The sequence below is a fragment of the Hippocampus comes genome, unplaced genomic scaffold (assembly GCF_001891065.2).
Source record: "Hippocampus comes isolate QL1 unplaced genomic scaffold, H_comes_QL1_v1.1 scaffold25, whole genome shotgun sequence".
Taxonomy (NCBI): Eukaryota; Metazoa; Chordata; class Actinopteri; order Syngnathiformes; family Syngnathidae; genus Hippocampus; species Hippocampus comes.
This window is the reverse complement of record NW_017804844.1, coordinates 398675-424439: the sequence shown is the minus strand read 5'-3', so window position 1 is coordinate 424439 and position 25765 is coordinate 398675. Positions and strand designations below refer to the sequence as shown.

The window sequence follows — 25765 nt, the reverse complement described above, 5'->3', positions numbered from 1 at the left end:
TGAAAGTCTTACCTGAGTTCAAAACCCGAACCCAGGCTGGAAACCCTCAATCGAAACTTTAACCCAGTCCAGGAATCCATAAATTGAAACCTTAACTGAGGCTTGAGTCGCCAAGTCGAAAGCCTATTTTGGAAAAACTCTCGTTTGAAACCCTCATGTAAGTTATGAAACTCTTAAAATCCTCAACCTATTTTGAAAGCCTAACTGAGGCTTCAGACCCCAAGGTGAAGCCCTGACTCTGTCTTAAAACCCTAAAACTGATTCGAATCCCCTTTCGTCCTCATTTGGAAACTCCTCCCCCCTTTCGTCCTCATCCCCCTAAATTGAAACCTCAGCCCTCAAGAGTGCGACGAGGTGGGGACGAGAGAGCAGGACTGGAAATCAGATGAGGGTGATCAGAATTGACACGGACTATGCGAGAACATTTGCTCAAACAGCAAGCGGGTTGCGGTTTGTTTGTCTCGGCGTAATTAAACTCCCGTGGGTCTAAATTGCAGGTAAATTAATAATCATTCTACCAAGAGATACACAGAAAATAACAGAATCACACGTCGACGCGGATCTCGGTAAACATGCAACCCCTTTGCCCCCCCCCCCCCTCCCCCACCACCACACACACACGGCCTCGCGTTTACACCGAGATGCGAGAATGCAGCCCCGCCTTCTTTAATCCGTGCACGAGGGAGGCGAGAATGATGAAGCACGAGGACTCGGCTGGCTATCAGATGGCGGCTTCCTCCTTGTTTCCTCACATGTTAATTACTTTGGCCCGTTTGCATTTTATTTATTTATTTATTTATTTTTAATTTATCTGCCGCGACTGATAATCACGAACGAAGAACAGACACTTGCCTCGCTTAATTACGCGCCGGCCCAATAATTATTGAAGATAACTGGAGTTGAAATTTTAACACTGGCTTGAGACCGTAAACCTTACTCCAGGCCAAAATCCGTGAAATTTAAGCGGCGTCCACATGAAAGCACTTCATCGCGATGGATGACGTGTGTGGTGACTCACGCGGGACTGAGAAATCTGTTAAGCTCCATATGTATATACGGGGCTGTATGCGTACACAATATACAGTGTGTGGGTGTGTGCTTGTTTGGTGCGTGCGTCGGCTCGCAGTCAAGCGCGCGACCATCGCGTGTGACAGCGTGCCGGCATTTTAAATTGCTAGATCAGCGCACCGCGCCGCGGATGCGGCGCCGATAAGCATCCGACATGGTGCTGACAGTCTTGCGGTGGGAGAAAGATGATGAAGAGCGCCGAGCGGGCTCCCAATTGCGCGGCTGATTCCAACAGGGGCGCCTTCAGTCAGAGGAAGCCGATTAGACGAGAGGGTGTCGAGCGGAAGGAAGGGGGCGAGGGAAGGGTATCCGTCGGCCGATGATGCATGCGAGTTACCGTCCAGGGCATGCGAAACGTACACGAGCTTCCTTAAATCCTATCCGAATCGATCGCGGAGAATCCGCGCCTACCTGGAGCGTGTGGAGGAGGCCACCCGTCCTCTTTTTGAATGCGTTGAGCCTCCAGCGTTACGCGAGGCGCTTCCTTCGAAAGACAAGGGCAGAGGTCACCGGCGCATTTCTAAAATGTAAATATTACTCCGCCGTCGTCATCTGAGTTCTCTCTCGGTAATGACGTATTGCTGAGAGCAGCAAAAACACTCATTTCAACTCGCAAGGAGGAAAAAGAAAAAAAAAATCTTCCTTAATTAGTGCGGAGAGCCAGGATATAGTGAGAAAGCGCCACACGATCTCCGCCTACCATAGAAATATAAAACTGAAAGAACTATTCGTCTAAACGCCATAACCCCTTCATGCACGCTGTAACCTGATAACATGATTAGCTGTCCACTGTCCTAACCGCCGTCCCTGAAAGGGTTAAATCGAGACCCGGACCTTGCGAGACCACATAAGCCCGTCAGCCCCATTGTTGCTGCTAAAACCCGAACTTGAAACCCTCAGTGAGGCTTGAAACCCTCACTGGAACAAGATCGCTAACATTAGCCAAAATTAGCAAGACATGCTAATTTTACTTTTATCTGAGATTTTCTGAACTCGTTGAAAGAATCCCGATAGCCAGACTGAAGTGCTCTTGGAGACTACTTTGTGGGACTAGGGGTCATGGTGGAAACAGTTGGGTTTAAAGCGGGGGGGGGGCCAGGACTTTGTACCTGGGAATAGCGGCTCATAGTAGTTGTATACGGGAGATCCACGGAGACCCGCCCGTGCTTGACCGTCATGAATTGGCTTTTGGAAGCCTGGAAGTTGCAATTGCAACTCCTGGGGCCAAATTTGGAACTCGAATTATCATGCGGTGGAATAGACAATCATTCCTTGTCGGAGAACCCGAGTCCTAACTCAAACCCTCGAGCATCCGAGAAGTGGTTTGGAAGTCGTCAAAGCTCCCATTTGACGCAACCACGGGACATTGGGCCATGACACCCCTCAAAGGGACATCACAAAGTTCCAGACAACCAAAGTGTTTGTTTTTTGTTTCAGAGTGAGTCTTGCGAGTCATCCGAGGCCAAGGAAGCAGTTTCTCAGGCTGCGATAGAGAAACCGACACGGCGACTTCTGATTCGGCCAATTCCAAGAAATCACTTTGATGCAGAAGGGCCGATCCAAACCCAAACTGTACGGATGCGAGCGACCATCCCTGCTCCCTGGCACATAGGGCACCCCCCCCACAACCACCTCTTCCTTCCCTCCCCTCCTCCTCCCTCCCCCTTTTTTTTTTTTTTTTTTTGCTTTTCTTTATCACCAACTTGTGAATGGCAGCCAATCAGGAGCAGAGTCGCCTCGGCTTCAGCCTCTGTGACACGCAGAACCAAAAATGATGCGGCGCTATACAGAAGGACAGAAGGAGTCGGGGCGCGGGTGGGGGGGGCAAGAAGAAAGTACAGGGGGGGGAGGGGTAGAGGCCACAGTGAGGGAGGGAGAAACAGTGCACAAGGAACTCTCTCTCTCTCTCTCTCTGTCTCTCGCTCTCTCTTGCTCTCCCCCCCCCTCTATTTCGCTCTGCACACATCCATACACACAAACCCTCCCGCGCACACGCTTCCAGCAGCTGAGCCGTTCGTTGTCAGTCTTGGAATGTCGTCGCTGCCGGCGGGAGTCAGATGCTCGGCTGCTAAGCACCGCTGAGGAGCAGGAGAAGCATCGCCTCATCCCGCAGGCTACGCGAGTAAGACCTCTACTTGTAAGACCTCTGTGTGTTTTTCTGGGGGTGGGAGGTGGGGGGGTTGTTAGCTTTTTGGTGACGCTGAATCTTTTCCTTCCTGGCATCGTTGTTGCAGTAACTTCAAAAGAGCTCGGATACCAGAAACGTGAAGTAATACAGATTTTTTATTTTTGTTTTTTATAAATGCTCATGTTGAACGAATGGTGTTGGACTCGTGACCGGTGGTGTGGTGGTACGCTTGGCTGACTTCAATGCTCGGAGCGTGGGCTCAATTCCGGCTCAGTGACACTGTGACTGTGAATGTTTCTGCTCCTCTTTATGTGCCTTGCGATTGACTGGCGACCAGTCCGGAGCGTAGTCTGCCTTCCCTCCGAAGTCAGCTGGGATAGGCGCTAGCTCCCTGCCAACCCACGATAAAGAAAACGAGCGGTCTCGGGACTGAAGTCACTGATGGTATCATCACTTTGGTGCAGGTGAATGGTCCTCTTGTCTCGATCCGTGCCCTGAGATCCACAGGCGATCAGTCCGCGTTATCGTCCAGTCTGCTTTCGCCCCGAAGTCATCCAGGATCGACTTTCGATGAATGGATCGGTCTCTCGTTGACTAACTTTGCATGCCGGGCTGGTAGTCACGGCTCAGTTTTTACGGTTGCTTCACCGTGATGGTGTGATTATAGCGCACCCCCCCCCCCCACACTTTCACCTCCACAGTGGCCGAAGTGACTCCCATGAGGTGCGATAAGCCAGCTAACAAGCAGCACGCATGTGACTATCTCCCCCAACGAAGCTGTCACTCATCTTCCATGAAACATCATCTTCCTTGGTGGAGGGAGAGAGAAAACGGAGAAGAAAAGATCCATCGTTCCAGAAGGAACAAGTGTGCTCCGATTCAGGTTTTTATTCGAATAAGTGTAGCGGATTTCTTTTTTGCGTGTGCGAGTCTCAACAAGGAAGCGTGCTCAGTGTCACAATATCGCTTTGGAAACACGAGCACGGCTCACTCAGCTCCGGCGGAGGCGGCAGTCGGCCAAGAAGCCGAGCTGCCTCTGCAGCCCGGACCGAGAGAGGGAGAGGGAAGTTTTCCGAAGGTCGAGGGCTCCACCAAGTGGAGGAGATGGAGCCGCATCCTCTTTCCTGATGCTGGCTGTCGACTTCGGTGGCCTTCACCAAGCCATTGGCGTGCACGGACTGCACTAATCATTCAAAACAATAATAATAATAATAAAAACAAAAAACATATATGTCCTGCTATATCTTTCATGGCTCGTTCAGATTTTGGGGAACAGATTTTGGTGTCTAATAATTAATGCTTTCTTCTGACCTCTCCACATGATTGACTTGAGTGACGTGGTACGTCGCTATCTTCGATTTGAGGACAAGAGCAGTGAGCGAGATAAGAATGGAACATGCCTGCCTTGAGGCGTGATTAGACATGTTATAACTCGGCTTTGAATGTTGGTCACGTTGGGCTGCCATGAGCCAATATGAGCCACGGACATTGCCCCCCCAACCCCCTCCCTCTCCCTCATCATGTGGTTTTACATCCGCGCGTTAGCCTACGCACAAAAGCGAGTCGTCATGTATCTTGACGCGATCCAGTGTGGAAAGGTCACTCGATTGTCTTCCAACATTTGCGTTAATACAGCTGCGTTTTATTTTAGGTACGAATTAGTCATTGTGAGCAACAAGAATGTGAAGTTTCTGCCCGGAGTGTTGTTTTCTGAACATGCTAGTTAGTTTTATGACGTGATCATGATGGTTGTTTGCGTGACACGACGAGTTGATATTTTATGCTTTGGATGTATTTCGTTTTGGGTTGTCTTTGTTTCTTAAATTTTTTTGCCGTATTGCGTGTTTAACACTGAGCAAACACGTTAGCGCTGCTTGATTAGCTTGTGCTATTTGTGCGACGCTGCTTTGTTCTGTTTTTGGACAAAAGTTGGCCAGTGTGAGAGATCAGTTTTCATAATTGATCAGACTTTGAAACATGGCGCCTTTCAATTTCTTTGTATTATCTGTATGTGGTACTAACTCGTCTTCTTGTTTGATGTTTTTTTTTTTTTTTCATCATGGACCAATAGAACGATCCGAATACGGTTTTGTCTCAAGGATTTTGACTTTTCGGCAACAATTTCGAAATGCAAATGACAGACTTTCAATTTAAGACTTTGGGGAGGGGGGCTTGGTGGAGGTCCTCTAGATGCTGCTGAGTTCATAAAACATCAAGCAAGATGCACGTTAATTCCTCAAGGAATGAATTGCAGCCGTCATGTATAATAATAATGAACACACGGCATCCAGAATTATGTTCTTTTTTTTTTTCTCCTTCATATGGCGTTCACGGACGGAGTCAAACATCCGCTCACACACAAACGCACTGTGGACAATTTATGAGCATTCATAAACCATAAAGTGCACACTTAACTTTCATGGCATAATCAATTAAACAGCGCACTGGCAGCCCTTTTAAAAGGGCATCTTTTGCCAAGTTACTCACATGTTAAAGCCGCTCCTTCGGATACAACGCCGAGTCCATCGTTTGGAATATTTTAGCTCCGAAGACTTCCTGGTAACGATCACGGGGGAAGAACACGGTGCTGTTTTTAGGGCTAATTACTGCTTAATGAGGCCGTTCTCCAATATAATAGCTAATTATGCCAGATTGTTAATCGTTTATTTAGCAGTTATGCGCATCTGCAGAAGAGTTAATCACGTGTCATATTTCACATACATGTCATTTGTTTACGATGGATTTAAAATAGCGTCGTTGGGCTAGCGGTCATGGGACCCGGGGGAAGGTGGAAACGCGGTTTTTAAGGGGTTCTTGAAATATACGTGGGGGGGGGGCGTCTCCATCCTTTCTGTGTACATTTTTATTTGGTTATTATTAGTTGTTGAAGGACGTGGGCTACACCTGTCCAGAAATTGCACACGTATTTATTTTGTAGCATGTCACTCGTATAATCAATCCATTTACAACTCTGACAATGGTTAATTAAAAGTAGGCCGAACCTTTTTTTGTCAAGGCAGAAGTCAGATGCGGCAGATTGTGGCGCAGCTCTTCGTCGTGACTGGCCAGCGGCGGCGTCAGGCCCCGCCCCTCCAGCGTTGAGTGACGTTTCGAAAAGTGCTTGGTGTCTGAAAGTTTTGGCGTTGGCTGCCGCAAGCGAGCGTTCGTGATGAGCAGCTAGTTTACGTCTGATCAAAGAGCTTCTTATTCAGCAAAACAAGAATGTATAATTCTGCAGATTACACAAATGGAGCGGAGCCGAGCGCCTGCCAGGACGCGTCTTAGCATGAGATTAAGGATAACAAGCGCGGGACGCCACTTTAAAAGTGCACTGGCTCTTGTTTGGTCCCTTCACATCCCAAGTTTTTTTTCTTTTCTGCCTTTGACTTAATCTAGTCATAAACAACTTTTTAATACTCTCGCTGATTTTAATAGGCTGAATACGTTAAGGCAGCTTGAGTCTATAGGATCTGGCAAGGCTTCCGCATGCTCGCTCATCCTTTAAGAGTGTTTGGAAGAATCCCGATGCATGAGAGGCGCAGCCACCCCCCCCCCCCTTCAAGGATTCAGATCCAGAATGCTATTAAAGCCCAAGGACGGATGGGAATGTTAATTAGAAAATGCAATAACAAGCGTCAGCCCAGATTAATTGCCAGGCGGCGTTTTCCTGATCTGGAGAAGGCGTGCGGCTCACTCGCGTCCACATAATGGGAAAAATAAATAAATAAATAAAATTAGAAATGGGAGATCATCAAGCCGCAACTCGCAGATAATGTCACCTCTCGACGGGCGACGTGTTTCGCTTCGGAAGCCTTAATCGCCGTCCCTCTCATCGAGGGTGACTTCAAAGAAGAAAACACGTACGTGTGCCACTACTGAATTTTTCACGAGTTCGAGTCCAGGAAACCAGTCACAGGCCAGGAGTCACTTTGGCGCACCACAAAACTACCAACGGCCCCTTTGTTACACTCGAAAGAGTCCTCAGAATTTCTCAGTGTGCATCTGTTTTATTTTATTGCCTATTCCATTGGCCCTTCTTTAAACTTCAGCTGTTCAAAGGGATGTGAAGGCTATCCACTGGTCCGATAATGCTGTCATGCATTTGCGGTATTAGTCCTTGATTTGTTCACTTTTCGGTGATGTCTGTACGCAGATTCTGCTGGAAATTAAATGCAGTCCTAAAAAGTGTTCCTGGGATTCAAATTACGGGCCATCGGTTCCGAATGCTCCATTGACCTTTGAGTGCTCACCGAAGAGCATAAGTCGCAGACTCGTGAGCAGCCCTCGAGTCCTCTCGGCCTGGAGATGGCGGGGGACATTCTTAATGGGCTCTTTAAGAAAGAGAGATTTATTACAATTAACTTCCTAAAAGACCATCAATTATTCAAGTGCGGCCAAATTACCTATCAGGTCCCAAGTCCTGGTGGGGATTCGGAGAGGAAGAAGAGTGCCAATATTAGGAAATACTTTTCAAAAGTCGGACAGGGTGATTTGTCTTGGATTGCATCGCGGCGTCAAAGGAGCGAAGAAGGAATCGAAGGGATTGACTGAAAGTAATGAATGCGACGCCCAAATTAGCTCCAAAATTCTACCGCTGAGCGACGGCGATTAATCTCGGAGTCGCTGACAGAGGAGCCGCGGTGGGATAGTTTGAGGCCACGAACCAAACCAAACTCACAGACGGATGAATTAGGCCCGTCACTCGTTTGCCCGCACGCCCGCTTCGCATCCGGGGACGCATTAGACGTGCGCGGTTTACTTTGCTAAGTGAATACAAGCATCCCGTCTGATGAATGTGTCTGAATCGACGTCGTTTGCCTGCGCGGCCGCGACGGCAAGGTAGACTTTTGGACTGTTGTCGTATTCCGCGAGCCACAGCAACACATAATTAGCCTTGGTGATGAATTTGCACAAGACGGGAAATTGCCGCATTAATAAGACATTATTTTCCACGGAATTGAGTTTTTCCTGTCACGCTTAATGATATTTGCAATTCAACAGCAACAACAGCTCATTAAGTGTAGGTGCCTCCACTCAAAAATGTTAGTTAGGAACATATTAACTCTTGTTAAATTGCAACCGCGTTATTACCACTGCGAACTGTAATCACCATAATAAATTCATTCGTCCATTTTTATTTAGCGCTCATCCTTAGAGTCATGAGTTTGTCTTGCGCTTTGCAAGAGGGGTGGGGTTATACCTTGGGCTGGTTGCCGGCCAATCACAGAGCAGACTCAAGTTTCTTCCAGGTCTGGTTACAATATACCGTATTTTCCGCACTATAAGGCACTTCGGAGTAGAAGGCGCATCTTCAACGAACAGCCTATTTTCAAACTGTTTTAAAATATAGGGCGCACCGCGTTATAAGGCGCATAGATTGAAGCTACAAGAGTGATGGCGGTTGCATGACACATCCACTAGTTGGAGCTACGCTAAAGTGGGAATACAATGCAATACAGCATTATTGATATCGCACTGGCGGTTGCATGACACATCCACTAGTTGGAGCTACACTAAAGTGGGAATGCAATACAATACAGCATTATTTATATCGCGCTTTCACAACCGCCGCAGCTGTAACAAAGCGCTCTGCGGAACATTTAAAATACTACGTCCAAGAAATCAAAATATTGATCCATATACAAGGCGCGTCGGGTTATAAGGCACGCTGTCGGCTTTTGAGAAAACGGAATGCTTTTAGGTGTGCCATATAGTGCGGAAAATACGGTATTTTGAGAAATGAATCAACAGGTACATTTTGGTCATCTCCATCTTTTTATCATCTTTTTTTTTTTTTTAATATGGTCTTTTTACAGTATATTAGAAAATTCCATGACCAAACGGGCTTTCTGGAGCACGCCGTGGTCTCCACGCTGAGCAAAGGTGACGCAGTCATTAAGTCAAAATGACGGTGATTATCTTTCTGAAAAACGCATGACGCTATCTGTGCGTGAAGTTCATTGCGCTCTATTTTCCCTAACCTTGAAGCGGCATGCATCACTATTATTGTAAACCCGAGGACCCCTATCATGTATTCTCTTTTACTCTGCAAGCCTTTGCAACTCAACGTTCTCGTTTTTCCCGCAGGTATCCGCTGTTTGGGATCACCGTCAGGACTACGATGCGCGTTGTGCTCACACTACTTTGCAGCCGTCATCAAGTCCCTCGCTCCTATCCGTAATTCCCAAGTCGTCATTCCAGAAGTGTCCCCGCCTCACCCCACCGCGCCCGCTGACTCGGATACCATGCTCGTCGACCAGGTGGTCCTGATGCTGTGCACCCTGTGGCCCGCCATTGCCCTGCCGCTGGCGCCTGGAAATATCGGGAATGTGTTTGCAATGAAAGAGGGCGACGGCAGAATCCTGCAGCGCTCCAAGCGGGGATGGATGTGGAATCAATTCTTTCTGATGGAGGAATACACGGGAAATGACCATCAGTACGTCGGCAAGGTAACGCGTCCGAATAGATTGGCTACTTCTGGGCGCGGAGGACTTTGATTGGCTGAAAGGGGAACAGACTGTGTGCCCACGTGGTTGCGTCGAACAAGTTCCTTCAAGTGCTTGCGCGAGATGAGCCGTATTTTGTCTCGACCGGGTTAACTCATTCACTCCTAAAGACGCTTTTAAACGTCTTTTCAGACTTGGTCTCGAATTGGCTGGTACTGAATGAGTTAAAAATGTAATAATTCAGCAATCACATCGAGAGCCAAACCAAAGACAAACCCACCGACGACATCTAGTTCGCTCCATCTCTCATCAGACACGAGCCGGGTTAAATCGAGCTCGCGGAGTTACTTACGTTTTGTAGCGACAAACCGAATCCAAATAAAAATGATTATCTCGGTTCCCGCAGGACACATCTGGATCAAGCCTGTTGTATATGATAGAAGTCTACTTTTCAAATTTGTAACAGTGCCGTCTGGTAGGTACTCGAACTGAATTGTTGTTACGATGACGCCGAAAAATTAAAATGCCTTTTCAGTTTTGAAGGCTTTACGAATTTGTATGTCGACTTGTTCATTGTTTTAGATTGGACATGGTGACGGACAGCGGTCACTACGGTGGACAGCCGATCATGTTATCGGGTGACAGGGTGCATGAAAGGGTGAAAGACTTTTGTTTGACACGAGTCAGTTCAGAGAAACTGCAATGACAGAGCAGCTAATCAATCACTTATGACCTATGGATTGCTTCAAAATAAGATTTGTCTGCCAAGACCCGGAAAGCTCCTCTGGCCGGAGGAGACCTCGCGGTGGGCAGCTCGCATTCGATTTTCAGAGTTTGTTAGCGAAACGCGGCTCAGCATCCGACACAGCAAGGTCTCGGGACAATTGCGGTGGTCTTAAAAGATCCCAAGATTGATTCCGTCGAGCAGCTTGCGGCTCCGTGTGGAAATATGAGGAAGGCGAGTCTCTGCGCTTCCTAAACTGCAGCTCCGCACATTTCCCGCCAGCACACCCCCCGCCCTCAAAAAATGATGAGCTGTGGGACATGTGTGCTCCTGCCGGATCAGAGCGGGGGGCTGCTGTCAGCCGGGCCGTGGCTGGCGCAATAAAGACAGGTGTGATGAAGAAGGAAACGCTACACTTATCAACTCCGGCGAGGCAAATGCGGTGACTGTCGACAGCCAATTTTCTCGGAGGAGGCTGCCTTTCATCACACACCTCATCCTCGGCGGTAAACAAGTGTGTCGGGGTGAGCCGCGGGGGGTGTGGAGGGGTTGTGCTGTGCCATATATTTTGTGTAGGGGGCGCTCTGACAACTTCTTTGCTGCAGCTATCACACTGGAAGCACACACACAAATGAATTGGCAGGGGAGGAGGAAGAAGAAAGCGTATCAATCAGGCAGGCGGATGAAATGCGCCTCGTTGTGTTATGTGATGCGGCGGCAAAGTAAATGCCAAGTGTGAGGCGGGTTATCTGTTGATGCGTCGGCTGCCACGCGCCTTCGCCTTGATGTTCCCCCCGTCGCTGCATGACAACGCGGGCTTCGTTTCTGCTGCCCAATATCCTTCATTATGCCGCTGTCAGAAAAAAACAAAAAAAAAAAAAACGCGGCTGTAATGAATTGTTGAGGAAGGCTGAGGGGCGAGGCTGGGGGGGGTGGGTGGCATGTATCACTAATTTCGTCTCTTTGCGGCTGAGGCGTAAAGGGACAGGAAGCACTTTTATGGCGCCTTCTTGAGGGTCAAACTCATGAAGATCATTTCTTGGCAATTGGTCGACGGGAGGCCTTGTTTGTTTCGCGTTCAATCAAATCCTGTGACTCGGCCTCCACGCGCTCGCTTTAAAGGTTAATTTCTTGATTGCGAGCAATCAAATGCCATCGAAAGAAAAAGGAATGCGATGCTTTTCAGCCCCCCTCCCCACCACCCCCCAGAAGTAGTTTTAAAACAAAGAATCGAAAAATAGATACGAAGCAGTATGTACAAAGTAGTTGTTTGACGGTTTGCCTGTAGCATGATTGAATTTGAACATAAATTAATTTTTCCGGCTTTGGCTGACAGGATCGCCCTTATCAATTCGGTTTCGTAAGTATTGCTTGGTCAAGTGAACCGACTCGGTGTTCACGTTCTTCGGACTTGCTCCAACCGCTTAGATTACGACACGTCAAGCAAAAGATTTTATGCGTCAACAGAAAACTGCTAGCGTAGGAACGCGTGGCGGAGGACTGCGGGATGGGGCGCTTGTGCCAAATAAAATCTGACCGCATCTGACCCTCTGCCAAAACGCAAACAAAAAAAACTGACTCACAATTACATAAAGCCAAAAAAAAAACCCCAAAACGCTTTTTTTAAGGGCTAGCATAGCTCAGGCTCATGAACGCTTTTCGGCAAAACGTGTTTCCGAAGTGACACCAGGCAGAAGGAAAAAAAGATATCAATCAGTCCCAGTCATTTCTTTTTCAAAACCTTGGCTGGCGACGAGATCAGCCAATTTCAAGCAAATCAGGAGACAGAATGTTTTTTTTTTTTTTGGAGCACAGGGACACGCTGACATTTCTTGAATTGCACCGAGAAAAGTTCCCCGTGCTCGAGATATCGGCGGTCATTAGTCAACTCGACACGCTGAGCAGGATTCAGAGTTACCAGGGAGAGATGAGCGAGAAGACCCGAGTCACCAATCTTGTTGACGTTCCTTAGAACCGTTTAATATTCTCAAGTGTTATTAAGAATGATTGACACGATTGGATGAGTTTTTATTTTGAGACACACCCTGATCCTTATCTTCCACTCGACTCATGCCGCCATCTTCGGGCGTCTGTTCCTCATTAGTGTGGTCGAGTCGCAAAAAGTATTTGTACTCTTTGTACCCCACTACTGCCTGGCACGTCCCCCCCCTGGCAGCGATGCGGCGGCAGCGCGCGGCTTGGAAAGCGTTAAGCCCATCCGATCCTATTTGAAGTGACATTCACAGGGGCGGCTAATAAGAGCCACGGCCGGCCGTGCGCGGCTGCGGCAGCGCACTTCTAAAGCCGGCAGACACTCGCAACGCTGAGCAATACATCCACAAACTTCACGCGAGCGGGGGAGCAAAATCCCATTAAGGCTCTGGCACCTTCCATTGTGCCCTGCCTCATAAAACCCTTGCCTTCATAAGAATTATTACTATTTCATTTTAGCTGTGTTCCTATTTTTTTTTTTGGCCAACCTTGAGATGTAAGCGGCGGCCCTCGCTCACCACTTGAAAGAAACGGAATAGAAAGAAAGCGGCCGACGGCGACGGCGAGGTCCGAGCGGAACCTGCAAGAAAAAGGCGCCGCACGCACGCCGCAGTGTTTTAACGGCGAAGACAGAGCGAGAGCGGAGCGGGGAAGAGTAATTATTCCGTCCTCATTCTGTTTTCGCTATCTCCTCGGCGCAGCAGCGAGCGACACGGAGCGGGAGGGCTGACAAGGATTGCCAACGATTTCCTTGCTTTGCAGACAATTCTTCAGTGTTTGCGCGAGGCAATTTCACTCATCAAGGCTCTCCTCTGTGCTTGTGTTGCACGGCCATGAAAAGGTGTTCTTTTTTTTTTTTTGCGCTTCTGTTTTAAGCGGAGCCACCGAATGTAAACATTTGATTTTGCTCAAGCGGCGTGGAGACGCTTCATCATGTCAGCATTTGTAAGAGGATGCAACGTGTTGCTTGTGCTCGACGATTTCTTCCATCCTGCCTGCTTGGGATGCGCAACCAAGGCTAGCTAATGTAGCAAGAACACAATACTCCCCCCCCATGTTTGATTTTGGAGACGTTCATTAATTAGCACAAATGTCAAACCCAATGAGTGGAACGACAATCGTTTTACAATTTAGCATCCTACAGCTCTCTCGTTTTTGTGGTTCAAATTTGGTAGCGATTGGTCCAGAGCGCTAGCATAAATTCATCTTTGGCAGGAAACGTCAAAATGGCCACCATCCTTCTTTTCAAGCATTTGTTTTTGCCCGCCTATCGAATTCCATGTTGGTGAAGATACAGAACATTAGGCCGTAAACAGGCTGCCGCCATAACTTCCCATTATGGAAATAAGCCGATGACAGCTGATGGAAAACGCTACGAGCTCCTGTCGACAAGAACGATAAAAATGTTGTCCTGGGTAGTTGATTGTCGCGCGCCGCCCTGCAGGTCGTAACAAGGTTTCGGGCCGGTTCATGGCAAGCGCGAACATGGAAAAGCCCATTTAGATGCAAACAAATTCCCGCGAACCGCTCACCGGCGTAAAGCTGTCACTCACAAGCCCAACCTTCGCTTCTCCAAGGCCTCGTAAATCTCGCGAGTGGAACCTCCGGCCGGCACGGGGCGATATTTTTCAACCCATTTTAATGGCCCAGTAACGGAATCTTTTGATCCCCATGAAGTTTACAAACACATTCCACGCATCTAAACCCAACTTGAACTGTTGACATCAATCTTCTCCCCGGCGAACAAATAATTGGTTTTCTCACAGCGCGGCGCCATTAATATTAACAAGTCGTATGGCGACGTACGACGACATGTCATTAAACGCGCTGGACGAGCTCTCTAAAAATAGCTGCGCGAGTAATAATGTGCCAGAATCAAACATCTGTCACCCGCCTTTGCGAGAAGGTGACGGATCGGTCACAGGTGACTAATTTTAGCCACTGCTGCAGCCGCGGGTCAGCTTCAAGTCGTTCCTCAACCGCGCAATTCGGAAGATAAATCCAATGCGACGATTTGTGAAATATGTCACCGAAGTCGGCGGGACGTTTGAGTATGTCTCGCCCGTTTTGGGGAAGAGAAATTGGAAGTTGTGAGGACCTCTGTCATGACAATGACAACTGGGTACAATTAAACTGAGGTGCGCGTATGTCAATCGGATTTCAATCGGGAGTAGGGGGGGACACAAAAAAGTTCAAACGACCGCCATTTTGATTTGAAGAAAACCTTTGGATGAATGCCAGGGGTCTTTAACTTAACAAACTCCACTTGAGGTATTTGTCCAACTTTGGGAAGGAATTTAGAAGCAGTGTACACCAAATTTTTTGCACATCACCCGCTTCAGAATTTAACCTTTTCAGGGACAGCGGGTACTACAGTGGACAGTTTACCATGTTATCGCGTTACAGGGTGCATGAAAGGGTTAAAACTCATTTTTGTCACGGGCCACATTGTAGTTACGGTTTCCCTTAATGGGCCGTAATGAATTTTGGGAAACCATATCAATGTTTAATCACCTCCACATATTACATGCACGGCGCACAATAAATTGATGGATAACTTGATTTGGAATCAGAAGTCAAGAATGATGACTGTTATTGTGGATTACATCTGACAGTTTGAAATTTTGGTTCAGACTTTAGCGAAATATGGAACTTGACATGCTTTCGAGGGCCACATAAAATGATATGGCGGGCCAGATCTGGCCCCCGGGCCTTGACTTTGACACCTGTGGTTTAAAGTATAAAATAACAATAATAATAATAATTTCAAGATTTTTAATTTTAAAGCTGTATCCTAAGACCGATAAAATGGTTTTAAGCCCGTGTTAGGCTTTAAAATCGGATTTTTGAAGACTTGGTTTAAATACAAGAACGGGAAATTTGGGACACGTGAAAGGGAGAGAATTTCTGTCATTTTTTTTCGTGATCTATGTGGGGGGTGGGGGTGCTCCAAATGCCCCGTCTTAGAATCTTTCATCGCCCCTGTCTTCAGTCATAAACACGCTCCCAGAAGTAGCATTCCGTGTCCTTGAGCGAGATGTGCTAATGTGACCAAATAGGGAGATGTATTTGAGCCTTGCTCCTGCTCAAAAAGAAGAAAGGAGAAGTGGAGCATAAAAAGCTCTTCTGCGGGACTTTATGGGACGTAATGTGCGCTTAAAGTGGCGCCTCCACTGCACCCCCCCCCCCCCCCCCCCACCCACCCCCCAAAATCGCTGCTGCATCGATTGGCTCCGACGTGGTCGTCTGACACAAAAGGATGAATGACTTCAATGGTCGAGTGCTGCAAATGAGTGAAAAGAAATACGCTTAAAAACCTTTTTGAGTGCGGCTTTGAAGCGCAAGTTATGCTCTGCGGCCTGACCGCTGAGGTGAAGTCATCACACAAAGGGCGCTTCTTCTCCAAACAGGAGGAAAAAATAAAATAAAACACGCCAAAATTGAAATATTTCTATCTCTGTCGATATCAAAAGTCCTCTCGGTCTAATTCCCAGCTGCACTCCAACATGGACAAAGACGACGGCACCGTCAAGTACGTCCTGACGGGAGACGGCGCCGGCACGCTCTTTCTGATCGACGAAAAGTCGGGAGACATCCACGCCACCAAGCGGCTCGACCGCGAGGAGAGATCCATGTACACGCTCCACGCCAAAGTCCTGGATCGCACCACCAACGAAGAGTTGGAACCCGACACCGAGTTCAATATCAAGATCCACGATATCAATGACAACGCGCCCAAGTTTGAGCGGGACATCTACTTTGCCAGCGTTCCGGAGATGTCGGAAGTCGGTAAGTGGGTGTGAAATGCACAAATGTTTTGGATGAAGGAGCTGGAGCAAAAAATGGAAGCTTAGATGCTGTTGAATTAAGACACAGACCAGAGACATTCGCACCAAAGTAGCGTAGCAGTGGCGTAGCAATTGCTAATATCGCTAAACAACCAGCATTGGTTTTGACCACAAATCCGAACTAGTATCATATGCAAGCACAACATAGATGGCAAAGAATAGCCGTCGCTAAAAGTCAACCAAAAACAAAATTAGCCTCTTAAATACAAAAAGTCATCTGAGCGACTATTTAGCCCGTTCGGGGTCAGCGGCCACTACAGCTTGTCACGTCATCGGGTTACAGGGTGTGCGAAAGGGTTAATGAAGTACAATACAAGTTGATTTGATGAAGCTCAGTGTTTAAGACAAAAATGAATACTCGCAACAAGTTCATCAAGACGCTCCATTTGCAGTTGCTAATATGACGCTAAAGTCAACAAGTTGGCATCGGGTTGGACCTAAAAGTTTCACTCAAATTAAGATACATCCTGGCAAAGAAAGAAAAAAAAAACAGCACTTTGTGTTAAATTCGTCCCATTTCGACAGACAAATGAAATCAAAACTAGTTCATACTCGATACAGTTGCTAGTGCTAAAAGTTGCTAGTCATCGCGCTAAGCTACATAAAGTGCCATGTCGATAAATTATGAGCTTCTGCTGTTGTTTTTTTTTCCCCCATAAGACTTTGATGAGAATCATTTAGTGTGCGCGTGTTACATTTTTGCACTTTCATAGAAAGAATGTGCAAATGCTTTTTCCGAAATAGAAATACACATTTGAAGTGTTTTCCAGCGGAATGGAGGACGAGAGGCGGCGCGTGTGATCAGCAGTCCATTCGCTTTGTGTTCATTCATTAAATTGCGACGATAAACAACACAAAGCCGCCGCGGTGGCGCTCGTTTATTCTTCATGTGATGCAATATGCAATATTGAACTTATTTGTGTTTGGTCTGCCTCATTAAACATTCCCAACAAGCCCTGTCATTTTCCTTTTTTTTTTTTTTAATAAATGCTCCACCCGCTTTATGTTCTGATTGTCACTCTTTCCAATTAACGATTTGGTTGGTCACACTTATTTCATTCCATTACGAGAATAAATAAACCAAATAGCCTGAATGTAAAACGTTATGCCTATAAAGCATAATTCAATGCCAGATGGAAAAAAAAAAAATTGTCAATTATACGTCCGCAAATGAATACAATTGCGCAATCAGGGGGTTAATCAAAAGCCAATTATCTGTGTTGCAAATAACAAAAGGCCTTGTTTGGTGGGATTCTTGATTGCCGGGGAAAGATGGGTCAGGGTCGAGGTTTGCCATCGGACCGACTAATAAATAGTTGGGATTGATCACCGCGCTTCATCAAGTCAGCCGGCCGTGAAGAAGCGACAGACGTCAGTTCTGGCACTAAGTGGGACAGATGTTCAAGGCTTCATTAGTATGCGGCGAGACTCCCAACGACCCGAATGCTACGCGGCGGCGGAGGTCTCCGGAATGCCAAGGACGGCATTAGCGACGTGGCCTTGTGGAGGATATGGAGCTGCAAAAGGACACCTCTCTCTTTCCCTTACTCTCTTTTTATTTTATTTATTTATTTTTTTTTGCCTTCATTACTGCTCCGACCGTGACATTTCACCGCAATAAGCCCAATAAAATGGTGTTATCATTAAACTGCAATGTTATGCATTGACGACATTTCGAAGCCTGTTAACAAGGTTATTTAAGGGCAAGGTGAAGTCTGGCTGACTAGCGGGATACCTTTTTTTTGGGGGGGGTCACTTTTAACATGCCAAGAAAGAAACACCAGGCGCCCTCTTGTGGCTCCAATGTACACTGCAGGGTGTGTGTGTCATCGCAATGTTTTTTTTTTTTGTGTGTGTAGTTCTGCCAGACAAAAAAACAGACATTCAATGCTGTCTGTATCTTCACCACTTTGCTAACCTCGAACCCACAAAAACGTCCTGCAATTTAACCTTTCATGGTTTGAAGTGGTTGAGTGGGACCAAGCGGCAATTCCAACGTCACAGTTCAAAATCAAGAAACCTCATAGAAATGTTGACGCTCGATCAATTGTCCAACCACCACGCCGTTTCCGTTCTTTTGACAGGTACGTCTGTGGCCACGGTGACGGCGACGGATGCCGACGACCAAACGTACGGCAACAGCGCCAAGCTGGTTTACAGCATTCTGCAGGGACAGCCTTACTTCTCGGTGGATTCTGAGAACGGTACGTAGGAGCGACGCCTTGCCAGTGAAAGCCCCCGTTGCGCGGAGGCAGTCTATAAAAAGGGTCTCGTTAAAAAGAGTGTCACGGAACATTAAACAGCATCCCGCGGAATGGGGATTTCTTTCTCCGGTTCTTAAGCACCGCTAAAGACACGTTTTACGGCACTAACCCTGCAAATCCATCCCTTAAAACACAAAGTTAATTAGGAGAAAGACGACTTAAAGCCGGGAAGTGAATGTGGCAGAGACGTGAGGTTTTTTTTTTTTTTTTTTTTAATTCTTCTCAGGCACCATCAAGACGGCACTACCCGGCATGGACCGAGAGGTCAAGGAGAATTACCAGGTGGTGATCCAGGCTAAGGACATGGCCGGACAGATGGGGGGTCTCTCGGGGACCACCACGGTCGGCATTACCCTCTCCGACGTCAATGACAGTCCGCCTCGCTTCGCCAACCGTAAGCATCTTCTCGTTTGACCTTCAGAAATGATTCAATCCGTCATGGATGCTTTAGAGACGACGTTGCGGGTACGTGTTTCTAGGAGTGCCGATTTAGCACCTGTGTCGAAGAACTCTCCGACCTCTGAACCTCTGCGCATGTTAAGTCGATGATTCGTTGCCGTTTTACTCTTTCGAGATCGCCCGTGCCCCTTCAAACGTAACTCAACTGTATTTATAGAGTGCTTTAAAACCACCACCGCTGTATACAAAGTGCTGGACATGGAGCAAATATAATTCGTGAGAATAAATGAAGAACAAAGACAGTAGAAAGCACAAAAACTGTGCAACTAAAAATCAAAGTTTGAGTCATGCTGAGTCAAAAGTCAAATAATAGGATCTTAAGAAGAACTCCAAAATGTACAGAGAGCCAGAGAAAGGGGTAACAGTGTAGCAGTTATGTGCTCCCTCTTCCGAGTACCAGTCGAGAGGCGAGCAGCAGCATTTTGGACCAACTGGAGACGCTTAATGGAGGATTGGCTGACTCCAAAGTAAAAGTGCATTCAGTTCATGTCTCTTCGGGAACTTGTGAAAATGTGGCAGAAACACAGACAGTTCATGGGATGGTTACAAGACAGTTTTCGGATTCCGCCATGATAGCCTTGTTCGGAATTAGACTCGCGGTCACCGAATTGTCATTTTACAAACCGACTATTCGCGGATTTTGGCGGCCGTCAAATGTCAAAGCAGGTCAAGTCTGACCCAAACGGTACGGAAAGGTTGAGGATCATCTCAGGAAATCACACGATTCGCCGCGATAACCCGTTTCAGACTCCTTCCGCATCACCGCCACGGAATCCACCGAGATCGGCGGCGCCGTCGGCCGCATCAAAGCCGACGACTCCGACGTGGGCCGCAACGCTGAGATGGAGTACAGCATGGTGGGGAGCCACGACAATTTCAACGTCGTCACCGACAAGGCCACCCAAGAGGGCGTCATCATCATCAAAAGGGTGATTTTGTGTTTGTATGGTGTGTGTCCAACTGGAGGCTAGGGGGCCAAATCCGGCCCGGCCACATTTTTTTTCCCCATCCCTTCTTTCAAATTCAGTTTGTTGTTAAAAACGTACACGATAAACTGCAAATGCAGGAGCCGGTTTTGTATACGTCATTCTATGAAGAGGGTGACACTCCGTTTCTGATTTTTCAGTCATAAAAATACTCTGCGGTGACTGTGATGTGTGACACGCCCGTTTTATGCCACTATGATCTGCGCTGAGCTCGCTTTCCATCGGCGAGGAAAGTCTGGCACGACACGTCGAGCGGCACACAGATTAGCGTGCCTGAGACGCTTTAAACCCCACAAGAAGATCTGCTTAATTCACATTTTTTTTTCTCTCCGCTGCCCGACTTTTCAAAATCTGCTCGCGTTATCGCGCTTCCTGGCTGCAATATTACCTTGTCGCCTTTTAAGTTCCTGGATGGCATGAAACTGAGCGTGTTGCCCCGTGTGCTTTCATTTAACGGAACTTTTATCGGCGTTCACGTCTCATAGAGAGTAACCTCCCAACGCACAATCGCAGCGTTTTGGATGAGAGAGCGCCCCGCCTGATAAGCTTCATTCATACGGGAGAGGATAAATGACGGAATTTGCTTTGGAAAGTGACGTATAAAAGCAGCGCTATCCTGGGCTTTTGAAATGAATAATAGAAAAGGAGTCTTTTGCCGGAAACTCATCGTCCGCCCCTAGATCTTCCCGATCAGCATTCCTCACTCCGACTTGTAACTTCCAATTGAGAGCGCGGCCGAGATAAAGGCTGACAAATGGAAACTCCGAAGTGCCTCTATTACAAATCCTGCGGCGAGATTTCTTGACGCTGATCCCTCTCATCCGCAGGCGCTTGATTACGAAAGCAAGCGAGACTACGAGTTTCGAGTCGAGGTGAGGAACACGTACCTGGACGCCAGGTACATCCAGGGTCTGGAGTTCAAGGACTTCGCCACCGTCAAGGTCACGGTGGAGGATGTGGACGAGCCCCCCGTTTTCACCCGGAACCCTTACATCATCGAGGTGCACGAGGACACGGCCGCTGGCAGTTTTGTGGGCGTGGTGTCTGCCCGGGACCCTGACGCCGAAAACAAGATGGTCAAGTATGCGGCAATCGTTTACGCTTGAACCAACATTAACCCTTTCATGCACCCTGTAACCTGATAACATGACAAGCTGTCCACTGTAGTAACCGCCGTCCCTGGAAGTGTTAAGTGGCGGCATTTAAACGACAGGTTTATCTCAGTTACTGTGCTGCATTGAATCATCTCAACTCCTCTGAGCTCATCAGTGCAGCACTAGTATTCATAATAAACATATGACGGCTAATATTGCGGTATATTGTATTTGTACATGCACTGCTCCAAAATTGGTGTGCGTTCTATCGCTTAAACAGTTAAGCCATCACAACCTAGATGCTAATTAGCATTAGCATGAAGCTAGTTCAGCTTTTTATTTTTGTGTGACAGTCAACTTTGACCGGGAGTTTTTATTGCCAAAGTGCTTCTTATTGTCAACCGAGTTAATCTGAGTTGACTGCCACCACACATTGCTCTGTCTGCCTGGAAAAAAAAAAAAAGTTTTTTTTAAATGGGCCAATGCACTGTTGTATGTCGAAAAACTTCAAAGTTGAGTCAACCGTCAGCGAAGTGCATACGGACGCAGTGTACGTCCCACAAGGCTGTGAGTCAGGCATGCATAGTGAACAGCTCCAATTAGTGGTATTGATTGACTCGGCTCAGCAAAAACCGGGAGCGGCTGTCCGCTCAACCTGCATGATCTGAACAGTGGTAGAAAGGAAAAAGAACAATGCATAACAAAAGCAGCAAAAAAAAAACAAAAAACATAAAGCCAGGTGACAAACCAGCCGTCGTAGCCTGGTGGCTGTTTTCTTTTTGGACACGCGACACAAAAGCATTGGCCCTAGATAACGCTCAAGACGCTTGCGGCGTACAATGACAAAACCGTTGTCCCCGGATAGCCTCGGAAGCGCAAGCTCGAGCATGTGTTATTGGTTGAAAGTTTGGTGACAGTGATGGAATTTTTGGGTGGATTGGCATTAGATACTCCATCGATCGTCACACCGACCTCGAGAGGCTCTTCAACATCGATTCGTCAAATGGCACCATTACAACCCGGAAAGCTTTGGACAGAGAAATGTCCAAATGGCACAACATCTCTGTGATGGCTGCGGAAATGAGTACGTCTCTTCACTTTCGCTGTGTTATACTACGAACGAAACCCTGACGATGACGATCCCTTTGTTGATAGACAACCCAAGGCAGGTCGCCCGCGTGCCGGTTTTTATCAAAGTGCTGGATGTAAACGACAACGCCCCCGAGTTTGCCATGGCCTATGACACGTTTGTCTGCGAGAACGTCGAAGCCGGACAGGTACGTAGCGAATACGAAACTCACGGGCGCCATTTATATATCCAGCTCAAAGGCCGTCATCAATTTTAATCTTGCGAATGCCCGACTCTCATGCCCAGCTGCAAAAAAAGTAAAGTTGAGCACCAGTCCTAACTGTCATTGGGCAAAGCACCAAACGAGTTGGCAGCGAAACCGCTGACATTGAGAGAGAGGAAGAAGGTTGTTGTCGTCGTTAGCGCGTTAGCGGCGCACAGTCCGTGTCGCCATCCAAGAGTTGTCGTCGTTGTTGTTCACAGCGGAGCCAAGCGAGAGGCGGCTAATTCTTTAATGAACTCATTTGCAGATCGCTGTGCTTCCTGTCATCTTTCGATCATTTTAATAAGAATAAGAAAACCTTTATTCGTCCCACAATGGAGAAATTCAGGAAAGTTGTGAAAGGAAGAAAGGAGAAGAACTAAAAGTATGGGAGCTGCTCTAAAGGCAGCCATTCTCGCGGCGCCATCTTGACGTCCTAACAACAAAATAATACAACACAACACATGCGACACAATTTTAACACTTAATCCACCAATCTAGCTTCACATTGATCCTTTTTTTTTTTTGTTTTGTTTTTATCAAACAGTTGATTCAGACGATCAGTGCTGTGGATACAGACGAGCCCCTCGTCGGACACAAGTTTGTCTTCAGCATAAAGGCAGACAATCCCAACTTCACCATAAGTGACCAGGAAGGTTTGAAACGTTTTTTTTTTTTCGTCATGTGACGTTTACATCAAATTTTGCAGTCCAGACTTTCGACGACAAGGTTATCAAAAGGTTGCTAATCATTCAGCGCTCTCCACCCACTTCCTGCAGATAACACCGCCAATATCCTGACCCGGCGGGGGGGCTTCAGCCGCCGCGAGATGAGCGTCTATTTTCTGCCCGTGGTCATCTCGGACAACGACTACCCCATCCAGAGCAGCACCAGCACGCTGATCGTGCGCGTTTGCGCCTGCGACAGCCGCGGCAACATGCAGTCGTGCAACCCCGAGGTGCTGCCCTTCTCCGACGGGCTCACCACCGGCGCCCTGGTGGCCATATTGCTCTGCGTCATCATTCTGCTCAGTGAGTTCTGCCGTGCACGACGACCGCCATCGTAAAAAGCTCTCTCGCCAAACATACGAAGATGACAGGCCAATTTTAAATGGCGAAACTCTGAGTCTTGGAATTGTCGTCTCCAAATTTTCCAATAGGTTCCTGCAGGGGGCGCCATAACCATGCGTTACGTTTTTCCCATGTTGAGTTTTGAGTTGTTGGGACGTCGAACTGATACTATAATCGATAAAAATTGATACAAACAATAATCCAAGCTGTCTAGTACACATCTCCTTGCCGTCGAACCGTGTTTCGCACTTGACAAAATATGGCGCTGGCCTCAGCTTGGGTCCTCCTGTCGGACATGAGCATTTTGCGCGCCCTCCTCATGATGTCCCCTCTGTCACGTCAGAAATGATCACAAGGCGCCACTCAAACAGCCACCTTGCACCCGCCGCCCCCATCCGACCCCGTGTGCGCCGCATTGTAATTAGCACTCGGGCGGGAGGCGAATGGACAACCACTCCGCCCGCAGTGAGGACAAAAAAGGTGAAGGACTCGTGCTCGTGGAAAATTCAGAGATTGTTTTTCCACTCTCACTCGGTAAATGCTGACTGCGTTGCTGCTGCCAAAAGAACGAAAAAAAGGAGATTTGAGAGGTTGCGTGCCGGCCAGCATGAAAAGTATCCTCGGAGCGAGGTGCATCTCAGTCAACGCGCCATTCAAAGCGAAAGAAAGAAAATGCTTTCTCACGGAATCTTTAATAACAAGAGACGAACGCCTGAGGCTGTGCGGCGGATTCATCAATGGCAGCAAATGCGTTTTCCCGCTCTGCATTTTAGCTCACTGGCGCTCGCTAATGCCCGCTACGTGTTAGCATGTATGCACTTAACCTTTCCCTGCTTTATATATCTTTTTTTAACATTCATGCGCACCATAAACGACAAGTACATGGGCTAGGGGGGAAAAAAAAACCTTTTATTCAGGTCATATAGCACAGGTGACAAACTTGAGGCTCGGGGGCTGGATATGGCCCGCCACATCATTTTAAGTGGCCCGCGAAAGCAAATTAAAAGATGACAACTTCCATGATGTTTGCTAAGTGTTGATTGTTGGGCATTTCTATTGGATTTTTTATTTATTTGTTTTATTTTTTATTTATTTTTTTAACCACTTAGCCTTTGCTTTCCCCATTGTTTCCGTACAGTGATTGTGGTTCTCTTCGCGGCCCTAAAGAGGCAAAGGAAGAAAGAGCCGTTGATCATCTCCAAAGATGACGTCCGCGACAACGTGGTGAGCTACAACGACGAGGGCGGTGGCGAGGAGGACACGCAGGCTTTCGACATCGGGACGCTACGCAACCCCGAGGTGATGGATGCTAACAAGTTACGCCGGGACATCATCCCCGAAATGCTGTTTTCCTTTCGGAGGACATCACCCATAAAGGATAACGCGGACGTCAGAGACTTCATTAACGGGAGGCTTCAGGAGAACGATTCCGACCCCACCGCGCCCCCTTATGACTCGCTGGCCACGTACGCTTACGAAGGCAGCGGCTCGCTGGCGGAATCGCTCAGTTCGCTGGAGTCGGCCACCACCGAGGGGGACCAGGAGTACGATTACCTCAGCAGCTGGGGACCGCAGTTCAAGAAATTGGCAGAAATGTACATCGGGAGAAGCCCGGATCGACAGACCTAGAAAGGCGCCCGACGCAACCGCTTTGTTTGCTAGCAAAGCCAGCCAGACACACTCTCCGTCCTGCTAGCCCGCGAAGCTAGCAAGTCTACCGTCAGCCTACCTATGTATCAAGCTAATTATCTGTTCATGTCCGATATGCGCTAGCTAGTGCGCTAGTTCGCTAGTTGTCTGTTTTGACTCTCACACGTGCACGTGCTTGCACACACGCGCGTTGAAGGCCAACGGGGATTAGAACTCGACGGTGACAGTCCAGTTCTCCCGAGTTGTACTGTTTTCGGTCATAATAAGTAAAGATGCCTTTTGATCTTTAGGACTTTTTTTTTTGTTTGTTTTTTGTTGTTTTTTGTTTTTTTGTGTGAACATGGTGTGGAAATGTGTTTTGTAACCGAGCAGAACGATAGCAGTATTGTATACTCTCAATGTTTAATGGCACCGGATTGTGTTTGGGGAGCCCAGTCGTTCCAAGGCAAACTGTACATGTACAAAAGTGTTTTTAAAACATTCTATATAATCTTTGCTATTATTTGTCTGACGAGCAATGTCCATGTGAACGGTTGGTGCGGTTAATTTGTCAAACTGAAGTCATTTCATTCTGTAGGCGTAACATGTAACCAGAAAGTGTAAGTTGTAGGAAAACACTGGATTCATGCTGCTTGAGGGCCGAGTCATATTGTTTTATATTTATATTTTTCTACTTATTTTTATAATAAAATGACGAAAAAAAAA

At 47.4% G+C, this 25765-nt stretch overlaps 1 protein-coding gene across 1 annotated transcript in view; it reads left to right on the top strand.

Annotated features, from left to right (window-relative positions):
- The window catches only part of LOC109519075 (cadherin-10-like), a 70404-nt gene extending 44639 nt beyond the window's left edge, over window positions 1-25765 (top strand). The window contains exons 7-17 of the mRNA XM_019875391.1: window positions 9284-9645; window positions 15853-16147; window positions 18291-18410; window positions 18697-18864; window positions 19677-19858; window positions 20743-20996; window positions 21957-22093; window positions 22165-22286; window positions 22888-22996; window positions 23120-23371; window positions 24549-25765. Coding sequence (XP_019730950.1) covers window positions 9284-9645; window positions 15853-16147; window positions 18291-18410; window positions 18697-18864; window positions 19677-19858; window positions 20743-20996; window positions 21957-22093; window positions 22165-22286; window positions 22888-22996; window positions 23120-23371; window positions 24549-25039 — 2492 coding nt within the window. The 3' untranslated portion in view covers window positions 25040-25765. The remainder of the gene's footprint in view (window positions 1-9283; window positions 9646-15852; window positions 16148-18290; window positions 18411-18696; window positions 18865-19676; window positions 19859-20742; window positions 20997-21956; window positions 22094-22164; window positions 22287-22887; window positions 22997-23119; window positions 23372-24548) is intronic.